Consider the following 22,730-nt stretch of genomic DNA (forward strand, 5'->3'; position numbering starts at 1 on the left):
GGATGTCAGAAGGTGAGCAAGTCTTGTAATGTTGTCTGTGCGTATGAATAAAAAAAAAACAATATTTTTGGTAAAATTTCATTCTTCAACATCAACAAATAAAAAAATATCAATCAGAAAGTTGAATTGTCATTCCATTCCAGCATTGTACAATATTGAATAAAAATTAATTATATTTGTTTGTCATGTGTTAAGATTTGTTTATATATTGTACATAACGTTAACAAAGTATAAAATAATAAATCTGTGATATTAGAACGAAAGGTAAGTGTTGGAATATTTTACATTTTAAAGTGCGTAAATAGTTACGAACTTCCGAAGGCTAGAAATGTTTAAACTGGTTACTGGTTAGTTACGTAGTAATTTTACGAGCGTATATCACGAGGTGTTTGCTTTTACAGATGAGTGAAGGGGAACCTACTTTGGTCGATAAGTCTGAGAGCAGTTCTTTCGAGGACTTGGCATCGGCAGCTGCTCACGAGATCGAGGAAGCCAAATTACTGGAGGCAGCTGCAGCGGAGAAAATCGACGGAGAACCAGAGAAACCAACTGACGAGTGGCAAGATGTATTAGGCTCAGGAGCATTGCTAAAAAAGGTATAAACTAACATTCCTTGTGTACAAACAATACTCTTAAATGTTCCTTTAAATTTGTTTTACATAGGTACTCTTCAACTTGGTTTCCTTAAATCAAATTTAAAGTTCTATCTTGAACCTTTTTCACATTATGTTGGCTGTTGTGCATAGTTGGCTAATTGCGCCTAGACACACCAAAATATAGATTTATGTATTAACTTTCAAATAAGTATCCCATTAACAATTTCTTAATAGTATTAGAAAGAATTTAGTCGATATATATATAGGTCCCCATTTATTGAATTATAAATGTGTGGTAATATTATATATTAAAGCTTGTTATTATATGTTATCTTATCTATCAATATTGATAATGTATACATATATTTGACAAAAAGATTGATGGATTACAGTTTTTGTAGAGTATTATTTGATGCAATTGGACTGCTAAGGCATGTATGTTAATTAGAAGTCATAAAGAGATGTTCAATTACTCTACTGTATGATTAACAAATTGTGATGAAATCTGCAAAAGAAACATTATATTTTTAAGAGTATCCACACAGTAGCTTTGTTGTTGTGTGTGATTGATTTATTTATTTGTTTAATTACTAGTTAGATATAAAGTATACAATTTCTTTGTACTGTTAAGCACTTGTGGCTTATTTGAGCATGGCACATTCTTCATCATTATCAACTGATATTCGACTTACTGCTGAGCTCAAGTCTCCTCTCAGAATGAGAGGGGTTAAACCAAATAGTCTACCACACTAGTCCAATGTGGATCGGCAGACTTCACACATGCAGAGAATCAAGAAAAATCTTCAGTATGCAGGTTACGTTACAATATTTTTCCTTCACTGTTAGAGACATGTGATATTTAATTTCTTAAAATGAATATAACTGAAAAGTTGGAAGTGCATCCCCGGGACCAGATTTGAATCTACACCCTCCGAATTGGAGGCATATCCACTAGGCTCTCACTCTTCTTATAAACTTGCTTAAACATAATTTAATTACAACATGAGTAAAAATAAATAGTGTTTATTTTTTATAAATAAATAGTGTTTATTTTTATAGATTATCAAATCAGGTGATGAATCAAATGGTTCAAGGCCACAAAGGAGTGATATATGCAGGATCAGTTATGAACTCAAATTGCGAGACGGTACTCAAGATGTTGTTGAAAAAAGGGACCACATCAAAATTTATTTGGGTGACAATGAGGTAAGCAAATCTGATTCAAGTACTATTGTTGTTATAAACCCATATTTGGCTCACTGCTGAGCTCGAGTCTCCTCTCAGAATGAGAGGGATTAGGCCTTAGTCCACCACACTGGCCCAATGCGGATTGGCAGACACACGCAGTGAATGATGATACATGTGATATTTCAAGTACTATATGAAAACAATATTGTTTATATCATATTTGATATGAGTAAACTACCCTGTTGTACCTGTGCATTTTAGTTCAATTTACTTGTTTACCTTTACCTTTTTGTACTTACCTTTCATTTAATTTAATTACATACATTAGTCATTGAGATCACAATAAATTTTTATAGGCATATTTTTCCATGAGTCAGGCATTCTCTAGCAGATAATATTATGTGTATAGTATTTTTTATAGCATTCTTTTAAGTTAATTTTTTCTATAATTATAATTACTGAAATATTTAAATTTAGTACTCATATGTGTTGTAAAAATTTTATATTCATTATAATTTTTAATTATCTTAGCAATAATAAAATTGCCTTAAAATATTTAAATTTATACTTTTTGTTTATTATTTAATTTAATATCAACTAAATTCTACCATTTTTTTATTATGTGGTATAAAGGTGGGTTTGAGCTTTAATTACATCTGAAAAGTAATGATGAGATGTAATTTGAAACACAATTGCTAAGAAGTTGCTTTTTCACTCTTAATGTACTGGACAGATTTAATCAGTTTTAGTTAATCAGCAGTCAGACACCATGTAACACATTCTAGTTGTCAGTTAGTGGAGGTCAGCCAACACTCTAAAATACAGGGTTGCCAGTTCAATAAATTGAGACCCCATTGTCTATTGATTCTTTGAACTAAGAGCTCATTGTACTGGACATTGTACTGGAACCCTAAATTGCTTGGCGGTACATACTTGCCGGTAGGGTGGTAACTAGCCAAGGCCAAAGCCACCAACCAGACCTGGACCAATTAAGAAAACCTCTATCAGCCTAGCAGGGATTCCCAGGACCTTGGTCTTCTAAATGCACCGCGCATAGGACTGCGCCATGGAGGAGCCAAAAGAATTCACTTCTAGACACAAGTCTCTTGTATAGACTCCCAAACACCAAAGTCTTAAGGCGCAGCATCCAGCAGCTCCCTGAGTGTGGGTAATCAAACTGATTTCTATAAAATAATATTCCCAATTATTACAGGTCCTTCAAGGATTGGACTTAGCACTGACACTTATGTACAAAGGTGAAGTTTGTCTTTTGCAAATAGCGCCTAGGTTTGCCTATGGTGATATAGGCTTGAAACCTGGCGAAAGCCTTGGCTTAGTTGGTGAAATTGATGGCCCAAAGTATGAAGGAGCTCTCATAGATAGAGACACTTGGTTAGAAGCACGGCTCGAGTTGCATGACTGGACTGAGGAACCGGATCATGATACTTTGCCCATAGCTGAGAGAATGGAAATTGGGTAAGCTTTTTAATCTCTATTTTTTTTATTGACAAGTTAGCCCTTGACTACAATCTCACCTGATGGTAAGTGATGATGCAATCTAAGATGGAAGCGGGTGACTTGTTAGGAGGAGAATGAAAATCCATACCTCTTTTGGATTCTACACAACATCATACCAGAATGTCGAACATCTTTGCCGGTAGAGTGGTATCTAGCCACGGCCGAAGCCTCCCACCAGCCAGTCCTGGACCAATTAAGAAAACCTCAATCGGCCCAGCCGACGATCGAACCAGCCAGGACCTCGTCTTATAAATTCACCGCGCATACCACTGCGTCACGGAGGCCATCAAAATATTTTACCAAAAAAAATTCAAATTAAAAAACAAAAAAACTTTTTAGCATATCTCCTCCCTCTTCCCCGCGCGAGGGCGCTAAGTAGCATTAACATCACAGGTATCACTAGACATCTGCATATATGAACAAAAAAGGATGAAATATGCAGTCAAAAACCATTTATTATTATTAGAAATGTCGTTTATTTTCTCATTATATTCAGGTGTATTAGGTACTGAGTGTTGTTTTAAAAACCAAAAGTGAAAACATGTATAATTTATAACTTGCTTAAATGTAGGTATGATGTAGGTTGTAAAAAAGAAACAATGAATTTTCGATTGACATACATTTGTGTCAAGGTTGTATATTTTATCTATTTCCTTGCATCATTGAAGCGTATCAGCACAGTAGATATATTACAAGCAGTAGTTGGACTTCATACTAAAGGTCGAAACGCGAGCTATACCTACGCAGCTCGTACGTGGGGTGATTGTGGGGTGAAGACCGTTGCGACTGTGCCGCGGTGACGAACGCAGTGTATTGGATTTTTTAATTATGACGACTAGGAAAAAAGTTATTATTTTTATAAAGTTTGATTAATATTTTGTATTCTAAGGCATAATTTAATAAATATATATATAAATAAATGCTTAAATGATAAAATTGTGTAAATAGGTAAATGACGTAAACGTTAATATAATATTATTAAATAATTATTTATTAACTTCTTCATTTAGGTTGTTTTCTTTGATTATTATGTAATACATAGATCTTATGACATGTATGTTTTGTATACCTGTATTTTAAGGTAATAAAGAAGTTACGTAAAGAAGTTGTTTGAATTTAACAACATTATTGTGTTGCTCATACTTTAATGTATTTGAATAAAAAAAGTAAAGAGCCAGCTGATATCAATATACCTATCCAGATTTTTTTATTAAACTACTAGCGAACCCGGTCAATCTCAATTTGTTTTTTGTAGTTCCTTCCCTACATGCCAAGTCAGGGTCAATTTTTTATCGTCTATTCTATAGTGTGGGGGTATCGTTATCGGTATTTTTGTACATTACATAAGGGGTTAAAGTGTTAACATAATCTACGGAACCCTACACTGCGCGTGGCCCGACACGCACTTGACCGATTTTTTATTATTTGGTCACCTAGTGTGGTGGTAATAGATAGATGGCATCACCAAAATAAATATATGAAGGTCCTTCAAGATCATTGATTAGTATCAGCCTTATTTAAATCTACCAATCAAAAAACAACACGCATTTTATTGATCACTTCCTATTTTACTACAATTTACAAAGTATTTTATTTGTTTATTTAAAAAAAGTATATTTACAATCACATAACTAAATGGAAACACAAAGTTGGCAAATGTAATTAAAATGCTGCAGGCGGGCAGCCCTATCACATGTTTACGTGCCGCGCGGCTGTAGGTATTTATTTCAAAAATATGGCCGAGTTATTATACTGCTTGTAATATATCTACTGTGGTATCAGCGTATAATAGTTACATTATGACGTACAAGTTAAACACCAGGGTTTGTTTGTCCTCTAACTAAACGCATAAAATAAATAGTTTAAAATGTAATTATCCTTCCCTTACAGGAGCATAAAATAAATAGTTTAGAATGTAATTACCCTTCCCGTACCTTACCTTACCCTTTGTTTTGTCCATGAATTCATAATGTATTTAACCTCCTCCATTTTTTTTGCAAGACGGTTAAATACTGTCGGAGATTTAAAGTTACTTAGGTGACAACGAAATGTGTATGCGGCATTTACGGTGCACGAGATTTACTGATGTTGATACTGATGATGAAAATTTATTTAAAAAGAAATTTATCTTTTTAGTATCCGACGGCGTTGTCGCGGCAACTGGTGGTACGGGCGTGGCGAAGCGCAACTAGCCGTCCAATTGTATAGAAGAGCTCTAGATGTACTGGACGAGAGTGAGGGGGGTATCTCAGACCCCACGCCCACGGGAGAGATCGCCCAAACTTCTGACGCTCTGCACGCGCTTCTAGAAGAGCGTCTTCGTGTCCACAACAACATGGCCGCCGCGCAGTTGAAGGCCGGAGCTTATGACGCTGCGCTGCAGGTAATGTTACAGGATACCTACTAGTGGACCCTACGTCCATGAAAGAGATCGCCCATACTTCTGACGCTCTGCACGCGCTTCTAGAAGAGCGGCTACGTGTCCACAACAACATGGCCGCTACGCAGTTGAAGGCCGGAGCTTATGACGCTGCGCTGCAGGTAATGTTACAGGATACCTACTAGTGGACCCTACGTCCATGAAAGAGATCGCCCATACTTCTGACGCTCTGCACGCGCTTCTAGAAGAGCGGCTACGTGTCCACAACAACATGGCCGCTACGCAGTTGAAGGCCGGAGCTTATGACGCTGCGCTGCAGGTATTGTTACAGGATACCTACTAGTGGACCCCACGTCTATGGGAGAGACCGCCATTGTTGTATCTAGGATTATTTCCTAGGGCCCTGGCCCCCGACATCAAGTCTGTTATCAGTATCATTACCAAATTACATATTGCGCACTCTTAAAGAAACTAAAAAGTTCGAAAAAAATATTATTATAAAAACAAAAAACTCGACTGCTTAAGTGTAATGAACTGAAAAGAGAAAAAAAAGTATCACAATATCTATATAAAGTTATGACTAAATTCTTTGTGGTGCTGCAGGAACGAACCCAGAACCTACATCTTGTAAATCCACCGCGATTACTACTAACATCAAAACTTGCTTACTTGACGTACGTTTAATCTACCTGTGATAGTCTCTCATGATAACCCATTCAGTAGTTTAGTTGTTACCCCATTAACAGACAGAAAAAGAAGTCTGTCAGCATAGCATGGAACGCAGCATACTTAATATAAAATTAAGAGATAAAATTAAACTCTTTACTGTAAGAAACAAAACGAAAATAACTGATGTCACATACTGCATTAAAAAGCTGAAATGGAAGTGGGAAAATATTAGTTAGTTTGTTTTAAAACCATTTATTGTATAGGCCGTTTTGTGCATTTTAGCCGGGCCTGTAGTATTTTCTCCTTAGCGAGTTGGCATTTTGTTAACAAAACAAAATATACGCAAACTTGAAGTCTGTCAGCATAGCATGGAACGCAGCATACTTAATATAAAATTAAACTCTTTACTATAAGAAACGAAACGAAAATAACTGATGTCACATACTGCATTAAAAAGCTGAAATGGAAGTGGGCAGGACATATGATTCGAAGTAAGAAGGATAAATGGTCAAGAGACTTAACAGCTTGGTGCCCAAGGCACCAGAAAAGAAATAAAAATAACAGGTGTCACTTGGATTAGACAGGCAAATAACCGTTCAGCTCTGGGGGAGGCCTATGGTGTAAAGCACGACAATCTAAACACGCCGGTGTCAATCAAATAAAGGAGATCATTCACGCTCCATACATTTCTGGGCTCTTTTTTGAAAGTGCCGGCCAACAAAAAAAAATGACACGACTCGTTAGAATTAGTCATTTGGAGCAATAGCTAATATGGCATAAAAGTTGTAGGAGGGCTCTGAACTCTCTGAAAAGTTATACGGGTTCGACGATTCGTTATTTCCATACATTTTGTCGATTTTCAAAAGTGCCCGCCAAGAAAAAAATATGATACGTATCGTTAGAACTGCCCATTTGGAGCAATAGTTAGTATGGCACAAAGATTGTATTTCGAGTTTTTTTTTCTTAGCGGGCACTTTTAAAAGTTGAAAAAATGTATGGAAATAACGAATCATCGAACCTGTATAATTTGGTTCAGAGCCACCTGACAACTTTTATGCCATATTAGCTATTACTTCAAATGATTAGTTCTAACGATTCGTGCCATTTTTTTTCGTTGGCCGGCACTTTCAAAAAGGGCCCAAAAGGAATGATCTCCTTTGTAAATAATTTTAAGATAATTGTGATTGTTTAATAAAGGCTATTATTATTATTGTATAGGCCGTAACACGCGTCCTGACGTGCCAACCGGAGAACGCGAAAGCCCTATACCGCAAGTCCCGGATCCTCACCGCCATGGGGCGTAACGCGGAAGCCCTGGAGGCAGCCCGCGCGGCCGCCAGCGCAGCCCCCGACGATGCCGGCGTCCGCAAGGAGCTCTCCAAGTGCGAACAAAAGGCAACAAGGGACAGATCAGTGGAGAGGAGACTCGCCAAACGGATGCTGGGGACCAGTGATCAGTCCAAACCCTTGCCTGATAAGAAACCGTCCAGAGCTAAGGTACAAATAACTTTTAATCTTTACCTTTATTTAATATCTTTTGATTTTAGCTTTCTTTATTTCAAATATTTGTTTGTGGTCTTCTGTGTATTGTGTGTAGTCAATAAATTAATTTTCATTCTTATTAAATGGACAATACACACATCACTTTCTAGCCCCAAAGTAAGCGTTGTTAATGTTATGGATGCTAAGATGGCTCATTTTATCATATGGTAGAAACTAATTGAGGGCGCTGTAGTCAGTTATTGTCGTTCTTATGGTAAACCCTGTGTTCTGTCATCTACTTAGATCTGCACCTACCTTGATACTTGATAATAATTGATATTTTGTTCCATACATAGGTAATATTGTTCTTATTTTAAATAAGATCACATTATTATTTAATATAAATAAATTACCACATTACCACAGATAAAACATAATTTATAAAAAAGAGTATTAAAGTACATTGACAATTAATTCTGTAATGTTTAACAAAAATCAGATCTTGAAAATCTTAATTACAGCAGCTACAGCATTGAAAAAACTGATTCAACATAAAAAATTTTGAAAAATCCGAAAAAAATATAACTTGGTCACCCTAGGGATTTTTAGAAAACTATTCAAATTAGTTTTAGATAATTAGGTGATGTTTCTACTATTTACGTATTATCCATTAATTACGGGACATCCTGTATTTTTAAAATGCTTACTATCTAGCCCCAAATTAAACATCATGTGTAATTGATTTCATGATTTACTTGTGTTCAATTTAAATAAATTCAAGTCAATCTCATCTAAATAAATTATATTCATTGTAATTCGTCTGGTAATTATCCGAATTTCCACTATGATTTTATTCATCTAATAAAACTATCAATAATGATTGGTTGCTCTATAATGACACATCTTTCTGATAATGACAGTATATTCAATGTTGCGACACTACAAGTTTATTAGTTCAATTTGAAGATAGGAAAATTTCAAAAAAGAAATATAACTTGGTCACCCTAGGGGTTTTTTCAAAACTATTTAAATTAGTATATAACTTGGTCACTCTAAAGCTTTTTTAAACTATTCAAATTAGTTTCAGATAATTAGGTAATGTATCTACGATTTGCGTTCATTAATTACGAGACACCCTGTATATCACCTGTCACCTAACCGTTGCAGATGTTTGTATGGGGCTCGCTGCTTCTGAGCCTTCTGGTGGGCGTGGCCTCCGTGCTGGTGTACCGCTACAAGATGCAGTCCCAATGATGTCGTCCGAACTATATCAAGTAATTTATTTCTTTTCATACATACAAAGTTGTTTACATCGTCATAATTCATTTCTACTCTATTAATTTCAAGTGATGTGTCATCTGCAAACAAAACTATCTCATGATTTCCATATCAACATAGAAAGGTCATAAATATAAATGAGAAAAAGAAATGGTCCTTCTATAGATCCTTGAGGAACTCCCATTTTTACAACAGACCCGGTAGACTGCTTTCCATTGTTATCTACTTTCTGTAGTCTATTAGAAGTCTATTCATCAAATAGGAACTCAGCAAATTTGGGGATTTATCCGCAATTCCGTAACGCATATAATAAAATCACATAATATCAATGATGATGAACAAAAATGTTTCTAATTTACAGACCCAGTGAAGTAAAATCGGTTGAGGTGCACTGAACATGGATATCATTCTAACTGTCAAGTTAGGATAATTAAATATCGCCTAGTTTAATTAACGCGTCTCATCTTATAAAGAGTGACGGTTAGGTAAGATGTGAATGAAGAAAAAATTAAAAAAAAAATGTAAACATTTATTTTTATAAATTAAAAATCTTGCATTGTCATGTTCATCGGACTAGAAATCTGCATTTTTTTCTCTTTAGTCTTGCTGTCTTATGTGTTAGCGATATGTAGCGATGCTTTTGCGATTTTTATAAAGTTATTTTCTATAGGGACACCTTGTAGTCAGCCATAGAGTCATCTATCGATTACGTGACATGTTAAAATGAAGGAGGATATAAGAAGGACGACGTTTTTTTCACAAATATGTATTTGGATTTTGGTAGTGGTGTTTAAATTTACTGATTTAATGGGGTGGGAGAGTTTCACATTATGAGGGGTTGTGACAAGGGAAGAGAGCGCGAATAAATCACGAAATTCGTGTGACATACTATGTGGATGATTTCTGCTCCTTCAGCAGTGGTATCAAGATTTCAATAAGTATCCGAGGATACTCAGGAAATCATCGTTCAACAATTATTTCAATCATTCATTACTTCATTCACTCATTAAATCATCGTTGAATACAATCTATTGTAATATTTTACTTACTTAAAAAAGATCTTTCTTTCTTTTCTTTTTTACTTTACAATAACTTGCCTTAAAAGTTTAAATATTGTATTGAAATAGAGGCGGACTAATTACTTCACTCATTCATTCACCCATTCATTACCAGCAGTGGCATAGCGTGCCTTGGAGGGGTCCTGTATCGAAAATAATTAAGGGGCCCAAATGAGGTAAAAAAGGTAAAAATTTCTTACAAAAGAAATAATAATGCTTGCTTAAAATAAATATGACAGTGACATAACCTATGTAGGTTGTTTTTCAATATTTGGGCGAAACCGGAAAAAAAACAAATTGCTTTTTTTGATTTTCGTCATTTCTGAAGTGACCCTCTGTAGGCAGTTTCTGAGTTTTTCTGGAAAGCACCAGATACAGTGAGGTTATGGATTACATTTTACAAAGGACAATGGTCTGGTGTTTGTTGATAGAATTCACAAGCGTCTACTAATGTAAACTATTACAGTTTGTAGAAAATAATTTATTTAATTTTTTGAAAAAGTGCACAATGTCTAATTATGTCCATAAAGTAAAATATAATCACATCAATTACATTTAAATAATTGAGTATGGCAACCACACTATTTATACCAATATTACATCTATTGGACAACTAGGGACGCGCACGGTATCAAAAAGCCAGTATCGAATCGAATAAAGTATCGTCATTGAAGTACACGTATTCTATACTAATATTTAAACGAATTAATATAATTAAAATATTAATAAATATTTTGATTTTCAAGCGAGTATGTACCTACCTACCTATTTTACATTTAACTAATAAAATAAACAAAATAAACATGTTAATAACAATTATTACCAATATTAAGCCATATGGCATATTTTAATAATCAAAGGAAGGCAACAAGTGTTTACAAACGTATTTATCGTTTAAGTATGTTCGACATGATTTTAAATAAAGGTACATGCACTAACAATTCAACTATGAACTGTCACTTCAGTTGTCACATCGCGTCGTATTTTCGTTGTTTGCGTACCTATGCTTCTTGTAAATCTTGTATTTTTCTGATATCAACTGATTTTCCGTACTTACATCCTTTTTAACGACCGCTTTTGTTTATGGACACCGATTCTACCGCTTAACTACTGACTTAAAATATTAATGTATTTAAATTCCACGTTGGTTTTTAGATTTAATTAGGAAGATTATTTTTTATAAAGTATGTATATTATCAATGTCTAAGAGAAAAATGGGGATCAAACCTACTTTTTATGTTTTATGATCGAACCTAAATACCCGGCTTCATAATCATGGAATAATAAGACTTTAATTTAAAAAGTAGGTATTCGTTGTTGACAAAACATAACCTCTGAAACTTCAATTCTTTAATTCCAGACTTGCCACAATACTAAGCCTTAAGAATAAATTGTTAAGAAAATAATTATCTATCATTTTATATTTTTTTCATTAATAGACGCTTGAAAAAAATGTCAGCAAAAATTTGTTTGGGAATAGACCATTGTCCTTTTTGCTTTTACACGTAAGGGGTTCCAAAAATCGCATTGATTCGCTGCATATCATTCACATAAGACATAGTAGAAAATATTAAATATATACGTATATTTATATCAATTCCGTTATACTTGTATGATAATAGCTAATAGGGGTTGTCTGAATTTCGTCATACGAATTCCGTTATTGATTCTTATAAAGTCTGTCTTATACTCTTAAAAGGCATGCACTTTTAGATTTTTCAAATTAGACATCATATTGTTAGCAATTTTAAATATTTGGTCCTACTACGTCATGATACTACGTTATGATACGTCAGTACATTGACGTATCATGACGTAGTATCACGACTTACGTCATGATCGTCGGTACATTGTCGTATCATGACGTAGTATCACGACATACGTCATGATCGTCGGTACATTGTCCTGTCATGACGTAGTATCATGACTTACGTCATGATCGTCGGTACATTGTCGTATCATGACGTAGTATCATGGCTTACGTCATGATCGTCGGTACATTGACGTATCATGACGTAGTATCACGACTTACGTCATGATCGTCGGTACATTGACGTATCATGACGTAGTATCATGACTTACGTCATGATCGTCGGTACATTGACGTATCATGACGTAGTATCACGACTTACGTCATGATCGTCGGTACATTGACGTATCATGACGTAGTATCATGACTTAAGTCATGATACGGCGATATATTGACGTACTATGACGTAGTAGACGCCTCTGAACTTAACAATATGAAGACGTGTGACGAAATTATTGACCCCTAATATGTACCTACTTCTATTTTTTTATTGTGTATAAAGGGTTTTTAGGTTAGGTTAATAGAAACAAAAGGTAGGTGACCGTTGCATTGAAAATATTTTTAACAATACGTTGGAACTATTTTGTAATCAATAATATTTATACGTTTTTCTTTTCATAATTTATTTTTATAAACCTGGTTAGCTATTATTTCAATTAATCATATTTTTGTACCTTAATCAGTTGTAAAATTCGCTAAAATACATATTAGAAGCAAAAACACATCTTCCTGAAATATGATATAGTACCTATAGGTTTGACAATAGGTATATAAATAATTACTTATATGAGATACGAATGAATATCGCTGACCAGCTTTACTTCGCCTCAAAATTATTCTTTAATAGGCAGTGCCAAGTTGAATGTGTGGCATAGCTTGCCCTGTATCAAAATTATAGCTTGGCAACTTCGTTCGTAACACTCCCGATGGGCCACACGGGCCGGGGGGCGTGTAGCGATGAATGAAAAACCGACGACTGATGCACCTCACTTCCCCGTACGCACGATTTCACACCCGCAGTCTTTCTTCTCGTCGCCCGCATATCATGCATATCATGGGAGCGTTATCGACGAACTTGCCAGACTAGACTAGACTAGGGCAATATAAACTCGGACACGTACCCCCGTATTCATGGATTGAGATTTAAACCTCAATTTTCTTCAACTTTAAGAAGACCTAATCACTACTGATTAAAGTTCACTTTACTTTGGAGATATTTGAGGTTTAAATCTTAATTCATGTTTATAATTAGGGCCGTTACGGTCTTAGCTCACTAGAACTACCCAGCGCTTGACTCACGCCTCGCCTCTTGACACTAATTCTGAGCGTATATAGAAGTGCATATAAAGAGTACTATCTACACAGGGCGAGGCGGTGCTAGTCGAATGCAGGGTAATTCTAATGTGCTATGACCATTAAACTTACACCACGCGTTTTAAGTCAAATCAAATCTTTCTTTTGAAAAACCAACAACAACAATATGATAAAAAAATGTTTTAATGCACTGGACATTTTTTATAACAGAGTTCATGGTATTAGTTATGGAAATGCCTTTGTTAACGCCATACACACACATTACAGATATATACTTGTCTCCCTTCTTCTCCTACCTTTTCCATTCCCTTATTCTCGTGAGAGGGAGACAATTGCAACCCGCAACGCCAGACGCTTCGATCAAATTAGTCAATCAATGTACGCCGCTTGATAACTACGCATAAATTGGCTCGCGCGCTTTCTAAATCAGTGATTATCATAAACTATAATATGTGTTGTGAGTGCATTGGTGGGCTTCTATGAGCTGTCGAAGGCGCTTAGCAGCCCTGTGAGATTTGCTGCTTCACAAGGTCAGTTCACGAGATCCTTTGTCTCCAAAGTTCACCTATTTCCACACCATATTCTTTGGTCCTTCTCCCTGGATATACTTTCTATTCCCGCTATTTATTTATTTCTTTCATTTCTACGCCTAATCCGCTATATTTACATACTTTTACATACATTTACACGCTACACACACGCCACACGCCGCTAACGCCACGACGCCATTTTCTTTTAAATTCTAACAATGGCCGAGAAAGAAGATTTACAGTTAGAAATACGCTTGCTTCAAGCGAAGCAACAAAGCTTTTATAAGCATATACAAACCCTGTACGATTTGTCGCAAAATTTAAAAGATGACATAACCATCAAAAACTTTTTAATTAGACTTAAATGTTTAGATAATTTAAGAAATGATTACGTGTCGGTTACAGACCAACTGAATATATCTAACTTAAAAGCCAACCCCAAATCGCTTATTAATTTTGATACTTTAACTTCTTTTGACGAACTATTCTGTCACATTAAAAGTGTTGAATCAGATATATTAGCTAAATTGGCACGAAATAAAACGCACAATTTAGATCTCCTCAAAAAACTGCCTGCTTTGGAGTTAAGGGGTTTTGACGGAAATCCAACGCATTGGTCTGTTTTTTATGAAAACTTTAAAACGCTTATACACAACAACGAAAACTTATGTAACGCCGAAAAAATACAATATTTATTAGGCAAATTATCAGGAAAAGCCTTGTTAGTTTGTTCTGGGATACAGCCGGTAGCCAGTAACTATGAATTAATTTGGAATTCGCTTATCGAAAAATATGAAGACAAAAGAACACTAGGATCAATGTATTTAGAACAGATATTGAATTTTAAAAGTACTCATACGCTAACGCAAAACTCATTAGAATTATTTATTGAGCAATTTTGTTCTGCACAAGCCGCATTATCATTATTAGGTATTTCTGACTTAACGGACTTTATATTTTTACATATAGGTTTGAATAAGTTAGACAAGGAAACTGTAATGCTATTTGAGCAAACGCATCGTAGTGAGAAAATACCATCTTTCGCGTCTTTAGTAGAATTTGTCAAAGAACAAAACAAAATATACACGTTACGTAACTCATCGCCGCAGACTTCGAAACAAAATTGGAAGGTAAACGCAAAACAAATAAACCGAACGCCGCACGCTCGCTCGCTTCACGTAGATTATAATAAACCTAGTACGTCTGATCATAATAGGCAATTTCAAACTCAAAGATGTCCTGATTGCGAACAGGATCATCATCTTTTCAGATGTAATAAATTCAATGAACGCGATCCAAAATCTAAGATACAATTTGTTCGGTCTAACAAATTATGTATTAATTGTTTAAGTGGATTTCATGTACTAGAAAATTGCAGAAGTAAGATAAGATGCTTCTGTGGGGCTGCACACCATTCGAAATTGCATTCGGGAATCGAACCCGTGAAACATAGCCACGCGCAAGTGTCAACGCTCCTCTGTAAAAATGTTGCCCCCCCGCAGCCCGCGCACGCGCAACCGCTGACAGAGTGCGATAGCACTCGACGTGACGTGGGATCGACCGAATCGCCGGCGCTCGCGCGGAATATGCCTACCAACTTCAGTCGCCCGCCGGCCGCCGCCGGGAGCGACGCGTCACTTCATTCTTTAAAAATACAGACGAAAGATACGACAGTGTTACTTCCGACTGCAGTAGTATATGTTTATAACAATGCTGGTGAACGTTTTAAGATGCGAGTGCTGTTAGACACCGGTAGTTCGTGTCATATAGTAACTAAATCGCTTTGTAATCGATTAAACTTAAAAATTAATAAGTCTAATACGACACTACACGCTTTAGGTGACAATCAAGTGAACGCACAGGGACACGCATTTTTAACGTTTGAATCTCGCTTACAAAATAGATGTAAATATTCTATAAAAGCTTGCGTTATGGATTCAATTTCGCGAAATATTCCAAATGATATTATTGATTTAAATAATTTACATCATATAAAAGGATTACCTCTCGCTGATGAGGAATTTTATTCGCCCGCTGATATTGATTGCCTTATCGGAAATGAATTATTTCCATTTCTTTTAGAAAATAATAAGGTAGCACACCCTGATTCGTCCGTGGCCGCTATTCAAACTACACTCGGCTACATTTTAATGGGAAAAGCAAGCTACTTAACGCCCTCGCATTCAAAAGAAAAATCTTTTCATATTTTCTCTGAAAATACTGAATCGAATTTAGATAAATTAACGCAACGCTTTTGGGAACTGGACTCAGTACCTAATAAGATACATTTAAGTCATGATGATTCCGCTTGCGAACGCATTTTTTCAGATAATATTTCGCGCGATATATCCTCAGGTCGTTATATTGTTTCCCTTCCTTTCAAATATGATACCAAATTACTTGGTGATTCATTTGCAATTGCTAAACGCTGTTTATTACGCTTAGAAAAACAATTTAATAATAATCCATCGCTACGCTCCGATTACAACGCGACCCTTAAATCTTACATAGATGAAGGTTATCTTAATAAAGTTAGCCAATCCTCACGCAATATTAATTCTTATTATATTCCGCATCGTGCTGTCTGTCGGCCTGACAAGCAAACCTCCAAAACGCGTATTGTTTTGAACGCCTCATGTAAAACCACTTCAGGAAAATCGCTTAACGATTTGTTATATACAGGTCCAAATCTACAAAGCAATATTTTTGATCTACTACTTAATCTACGCCTGTATTCTGTCGCTTTAAGTGCTGACGTGGAAAAAATGTATTTTAGAATTAAACTTAAACCAGAAGATCATCGTTATCAGCGTATTCTGTATAGGTTCGATTCAAATGACCCTATTGATACGTATGAATTTAATTGTGTATCTTTCGGTCTGTCAGCGTCACCATATCTCGCGATGCGTGTGATTAAAGAACTAGCTAACGATGAACGCTCACGATATCCAGCACGCGCTTGGGCAGCTGGACGGCATTTCTATATGGACGATTTCGTCTCCTCCGTCCCTTCTTTAGAAGATGCTACGAACCTTTACTATGAGCTCGTTAATCTGTTCAACGCTGGTGGTTTTAAATTAACAAAATGGATATCAAATAATACTCGCTTACTTCAAGAAATTCCGCCTGAATTACGCTCGCCTAACATCGTTCAGTTTGATGAACACTCAATAACCGCTAGTACAAAAATAGTTGGCTTACAATGGGAGCCTAACGATGATGTTTTTACGTTCAAAGTAAATGTACCTACAGAATATAAGTGCACCAAACGCATTATTCTGTCCGTCACCGCCCGCCTTTTCGATCCGCTTTCTTTATTGGGTCCTGTTACCGCCTTATTAAAATTATTAGTGCAAGAATGCTGGAAACAAAATCTACACTGGGACGAAGAAGTTTCTTCTAGTATAAGTGACCAATGGTTTCAGTTACAACGCGAGCTACATTTGTTAGAAAGGTTGCAGATTCCGCGACATATAGGTATTTTTCAAACCACAAACAATATTTCGCTTATAGGGTTTGCAGATGCTAGTGAAAAGTGTTACGGAGCTGTAATTTACCTGCGCGTAAGCTCTAGTGAATCAGGTGACGGTCAAATCACATTACTCTGTTCGCGGTCTAGAGTAGCTTCCCCTAAAGGCAATGTGTCTTTACCGCGACTCGAACTTTGCGCTAACCTTTTATTATCGAATTTAATTGTCGCTGTAAAAGACTCAATAAGTGAACGCGTAACAATAAATAAAATATACGCTTTTTCTGACTCCACGATCGCACTTTCGTGGGTCCGCTCGCCTGCACATAGGTTTCAAACCTTTGTTGCAAATAGAATCGCCGCTATAAACGCTAATCTTCCAGCTGAAAACTGGTTCCATATTTCTGGTAAAGAAAATCCCGCCGATATAATATCACGCCCTATTTTACCCGCTAAGTTTATAAATAATACGCTTTGGTTTCACGGACCTCCGTGGGCCACGCTTCCTTTCAAAGAATGGCCAATCAATGAATGTCATTCTCACGCTATCGATGAACTACCTGAACATAAAACGCTTATTTCTTTAACCGCTAAAGTCTGTACAGATAATGAAAGTACCGATTTATATTATAACTCCGCGATGCGCATGTCAAATTGGAATAAATTCATACACTCTTGGGTGTATGTGCTTCGCTTTACTAAAACTTTAAAATCGCAAGGCAATATTACTGTCGCTGATTTAGAAATTGCTGAAAATTACATTTTACGAGCTATACAAAAAAGGCATTGTTTAAATATTAATAGCCCAGCTTTGCGAAAGCTCTGTGCGTTCCTAGATTCAAATAAAATTATACGTGTTGGAGGCCGACTGTCACAGTCACAATTGGGATATTCGCAGATGCACCCAGTCGTCCTTCCGTCTAAAGATCGCATAGTGCACTTGCTCGTAGATTATTTTCATAGGCAGAATACACACGCAGGGCCTGCTCTATTGCTTGCTCTATTACGCCAAAATTATTGGGTTATCGCCGCTCGTAACATGGTACGCCAAAGAGTACAAAGCTGCAATCGTTGTTTCAAGCTTAAGCCAAAAAATACCTTCCCTGTAATGGGCGACCTGCCCTCCTATCGCGTAAGCGAAGTAAAAAGCTTCGTTTTCTCGGGCGTTGATTTCGCAGGGCCCCTCTACATAACGCCTTATCGCCGCCGCGGTGTAAAAAGCATAAAAGCTTACCTGTGCCTATTTGTTTGCTTAACTACAAAAGCTCTACATCTAGAGCTAGTGAGCGATTTAAGTACAGAGTCATTTTTAAACGCTTTTAAAAGATTTATTTCTAGAAAGGGCCCTATTTCTTTAATAAGAAGCGACTCGGGAGGCGCTTTTGTTAAAGCGGATAGATGTCTGAAGGAAATTCACGAGCTTTTGTCAAAGGATAAATTTTTAGACCAACATTTAGCAGATTTACGCATACAATTCCAAAGAAACCCACCTTACGCTCCGCATTTCGGTGGAATATGGGAGAGTAACATTAAATCTGTTAAAACCCATCTATTTAGGGTCATTGGAAATCAAATTTTGACATACGAAGAGCTCAACACTGTCCTTATTCAAATTGAAGGAATAATGAACAGTCGCCCGCTCTGTGTATTAAGTTCAGATCCTTCCGATCTCACTGCTCTAACACCATCGCATTTTTTGAATATAACACCACTGAAATACTTACCGGCTGAGGACCTTACGGACGTACCTCAGAACAGGCTTACTCGCTATCAGTTGTTGTCAAAACTGGTCCAATCATATTGGGACAGATGGAACCGTGAATACCTAACTTCGCTTCAAAGTAGACAAAAATGGAACACTCCATCAAATCCGATTAAAGTAGGATGTATTGTCATTATTCGAGACGATAACTCACCGCCTCTTAGTTGGCCTCTAGCCATAGTAGAGGAGCTCTATCCCGGTAGAGACGGTATCGTACGAGCCGCTAGAGTTAAGACCAGAACTGGTTACTATACGAGAGCTGTAGTAAAGCTTTGCCCTCTACCTCTTCAATAATATTCGCACTTTAATATTAACGCTTTAACCTAATTATTTAATGTTTATTTTTAATTTATAGTTAGTCTTTTCTTACAACTTTATTATATTATTTATACGCTATCGCATCATCGCAAACTTTTATTTTCCTGAAGGCTTTGCCTCAGCCCGGGGGATAAATGTTAACGCCATACACACACATTACAGATATATACTTGTCTCCCTTCTTCTCCTACCTTTTCCATTCCCTTATTCTCGTGAGAGGGAGACAATTGCAACCCGCAACGCCAGACGCTTCGATCAAATTAGTCAATCAATGTACGCCGCTTGATAACTACGCATAAATTGGCTCGCGCGCTTTCTAAATCAGTGATTATCATAAACTATAATATGTGTTGTGAGTGCATTGGTGGGCTTCTATGAGCTGTCGAAGGCGCTTAGCAGCCCTGTGAGATTTGCTGCTTCACAAGGTCAGTTCACGAGATCCTTTGTCTCCAAAGTTCACCTATTTCCACACCAGCCTTTGTCCTGGTTCAGGTCAATTTGGATGTTTTCCAAATTGATTTTTGATTTGATTAGTACAATTATTAATTCCAGTCAGTAAAATAACAAGTGTAACTGTCACTGAAATGTCCTTTTACTAGTAAAATAAAATTTCAGTGACAGATGTATTATAGGACTCAAAAGTGATTACAAAAATAAGAAAACGAATGTCGAACAAAGATTATGATTCACAACACTTGTCAGGACAACTTAATTAACAAATGAAACTGTAACCAAAATAAGACCCTAGAATGGCAGACGCTGACCTTGTGTGGAGTCACGCACTTGTGAACGACGTGTGTAGGGTTGAAGGCGCCTTTGACAGATATGTAACACTCCCCTTTTCCACTCAAGTCACTCTCCCCGCCTATCCCAAGTAACCCATAAAGAATTACACAACAAGAGATGTGGACGGCTCGAACGCCACGAGCACACTGAAGCCAACACGAGATCGAGCGACGTCATATCCGTCACAGACTACTATTTCCTACACTATCTATTAAAAACATGTAAATCTAAAAGCGGCTAACGCGGCGATAACATTTGGACTTGTCATTTTACTGACTGGAAGTAATCTTCCGACTATATTATGTAGTCTTCGACTGTGGTTAGTAGTTATGTTCCGGTATGATGATAGCCAACGAGAAATAATATAGCTTCAATTATATACCGATTTCAAGTTAGCTTGTTACCAATTTGCCCCTCTACCATTTTGAAAAACTAAGATGTCTAATGAGCATGTGATAGCCCAGTGGATATGACCTCTGCATTCCGGATGGTGTGGGTTCGAATCCGGTTCGGGGTATGCACCTCCAACTTTTCAGTTGTGTGCATTTTAAGAAATTAGATATCACGTGTTTCAAACGGTGAAGGAAAACATCGTAAGCAAACCTACACACCAGAGAATTTTCTTGATTCTCTGCGTGTGTGAAGTCTGCCAATCCGCATTGGGCCTGCGGGGTGGACTGTTGGCCTAACCCCTCATTCTGAGAGGAGACTTCTGATTGCGGGCTAACTTAAAATTGCAGTTCATCATCACTTGCACATCAGGTGAGATTTAAGCAGTAACTTGTTAATAAAGATAGTTTTTGATTTGATTTAGCACGTGTTGCCAATGCGTTCCGGTTTGAAACATCAAGAACATGCCACGAATGATTATAATTATTTTATTTATTTATTAATTATAGTGTTTTAAATAAAAAAAATATATTATTATTATGCAACAACGGGAAATATTTTTTGAAATTTTACATAGATACGCTTAAAAATAACAGGAGACTTTCATTCCAGGTGTTGAATGTGTATCTGCCTTTAACAATCGCGTAGAATTCTGTGTTTATTAAAATATTGAGTGACAAGTTTAAGATAGAAACATATGCAACACAACGTTCGGTGCAACCGTGGTTAAGATTGAATGAACATTATGAAATGTCCTTCTACAAGCTGGGCCTCCCTCCTTAAAGCAGAAGGGATTTGCAGTGGAATTCATGAACGTTGCAGGGCCACCCCCAGGGGACCATTTTCGCGCTGAGTGCCAAATTCTCATACGCAAGTTTAAATTGGACACTCCGCAGGTAAACGATCCCCTGGGGGCGCCCCCACAACGTCTGTATTCCATTATTAGACCCACAAAAGCTATATAATGCTTGGTGGATTTTGTGGGTCAAATAAATTAAATAAACGATGGCCTCACGACTCAGTTGATAACTATAAAATCATCACTGGCTGATGGTTGGTGTGTTGCCAATGTGCATCTAACTTAACATTTCAGTCATTTTGTATCGATTTAGAAAATATGAAGCGCGGTTTGCTTTCAGCGCCATCTAGTGAATTATTTTTTCCATTGAAAATAATTTTGTCTTGTATAATACAATTAGCATCATTTTTATTATTATTTATAATAACTGTTGTTTTAGAAATACAAATAATTGAAAGAAATTTTAATAGTCAAATTTCTAATTACCTACATCGTTATGGAAGCGTAGATATCTATTATTAATTTGACTTTTTTTTTCAAAACCCTATTTCTTCCGATTTCTATAAACAATATGTGAAACATATTGCCTTGTGTATACTTAGTATGATGTTGAATTATTTAATGATTAGATATCAACATTTTCTTTATTTTTATTTATTATCTGTTCTAAAATTCATACTAAGCTCACAGAATAAAGAATGATACAGAATGAGTATATACAAGCAGTGTGGTGAAGTCGGCGAAACCCATAAAAACAAACGTCACGCGTCTCCTTGACATTCAAGAGTTAACACTAACAACAATTACGTAAATTGATATCTTATATCTTAGATATATTAGATTAGACTAATAAACTACAATTTTTAAAATATTTAAAACATAAGACGCCATTTTTCTTAAATAATATTGAAAATTACTGATGCGACGCTTCGAGTCGTACTAACTCTAGAATGTACTCGTTTTTGAAATTGTATTTCGAATGGATCTCTGCCGTGTTCCGTATTCTCTATCTGCATATTATTCTTTAATCTGTGTCTATGCTAATAATTTATGTTCCGTTTTAATGCATGCCTATTTAAATGGGTGGGAAACTTTATCCTATTTAAGTGAAAAGTATTTTTAGTACTTACGCATTTTCATTTATTTTTCGGTGCTTTTTTTAATGGATAAGAAAAAACAGAGTACATAGTCAGAACAAAAATACCGTGATTAAGTCATTGCCTAATTGGATTTTTTGAAAATTTATTTTCTATTATACATAAAGATATTCTTTATTTGAAAGTAACAATTAAATAACATAAATGTTATGTTAGTTATATTTATATTATTGGTTTGGTAGGTCCAAGGTACCGTTATATAACAAAATAAACACGTTAAAATATA

At 36.2% G+C, this 22,730-nt stretch overlaps 1 protein-coding gene across 1 annotated transcript; it reads left to right on the forward strand.

Moving 5' to 3' along the window:
- Positions 1-61: 61 nt before the first annotated feature.
- On the forward strand, positions 62-22,730 carry LOC112042923 (peptidyl-prolyl cis-trans isomerase FKBP8). The gene is made up of 8 exons (XM_024078129.2): positions 62-264; positions 402-596; positions 1,656-1,802; positions 2,998-3,260; positions 5,439-5,685; positions 7,570-7,848; positions 9,001-9,107; positions 9,473-22,730. The coding sequence occupies exons 2-7, from the start codon at positions 402-404 to the stop codon at positions 9,085-9,087; spliced, it is 1,218 nt and encodes a 405-aa protein (XP_023933897.2). The 5' UTR covers positions 62-264; the 3' UTR covers positions 9,088-9,107; positions 9,473-22,730.

Source organism: Bicyclus anynana, chromosome 20 (genome assembly GCF_947172395.1).
Source record: "Bicyclus anynana chromosome 20, ilBicAnyn1.1, whole genome shotgun sequence".
In the NCBI taxonomy this organism is placed as follows: Eukaryota; Metazoa; Arthropoda; class Insecta; order Lepidoptera; family Nymphalidae; genus Bicyclus; species Bicyclus anynana.

Excerpts from the sequence above, each read along its gene's own strand:
- LOC112042923 (XM_024078129.2), top strand. The coding sequence starts at position 402 with ATGAGTGAAGGGGAACCTACTTTGGTCGATAAGTCTGAGAGCAGTTCT. Across the intron at positions 1,803-2,997 it reads TTTATTTGGGTGACAATGAG|GTCCTTCAAGGATTGGACTT; the intron begins GTAAGCAAATCT and ends CAATTATTACAG. Across the intron at positions 7,849-9,000 it reads AGAAACCGTCCAGAGCTAAG|ATGTTTGTATGGGGCTCGCT; the intron begins GTACAAATAACT and ends TAACCGTTGCAG.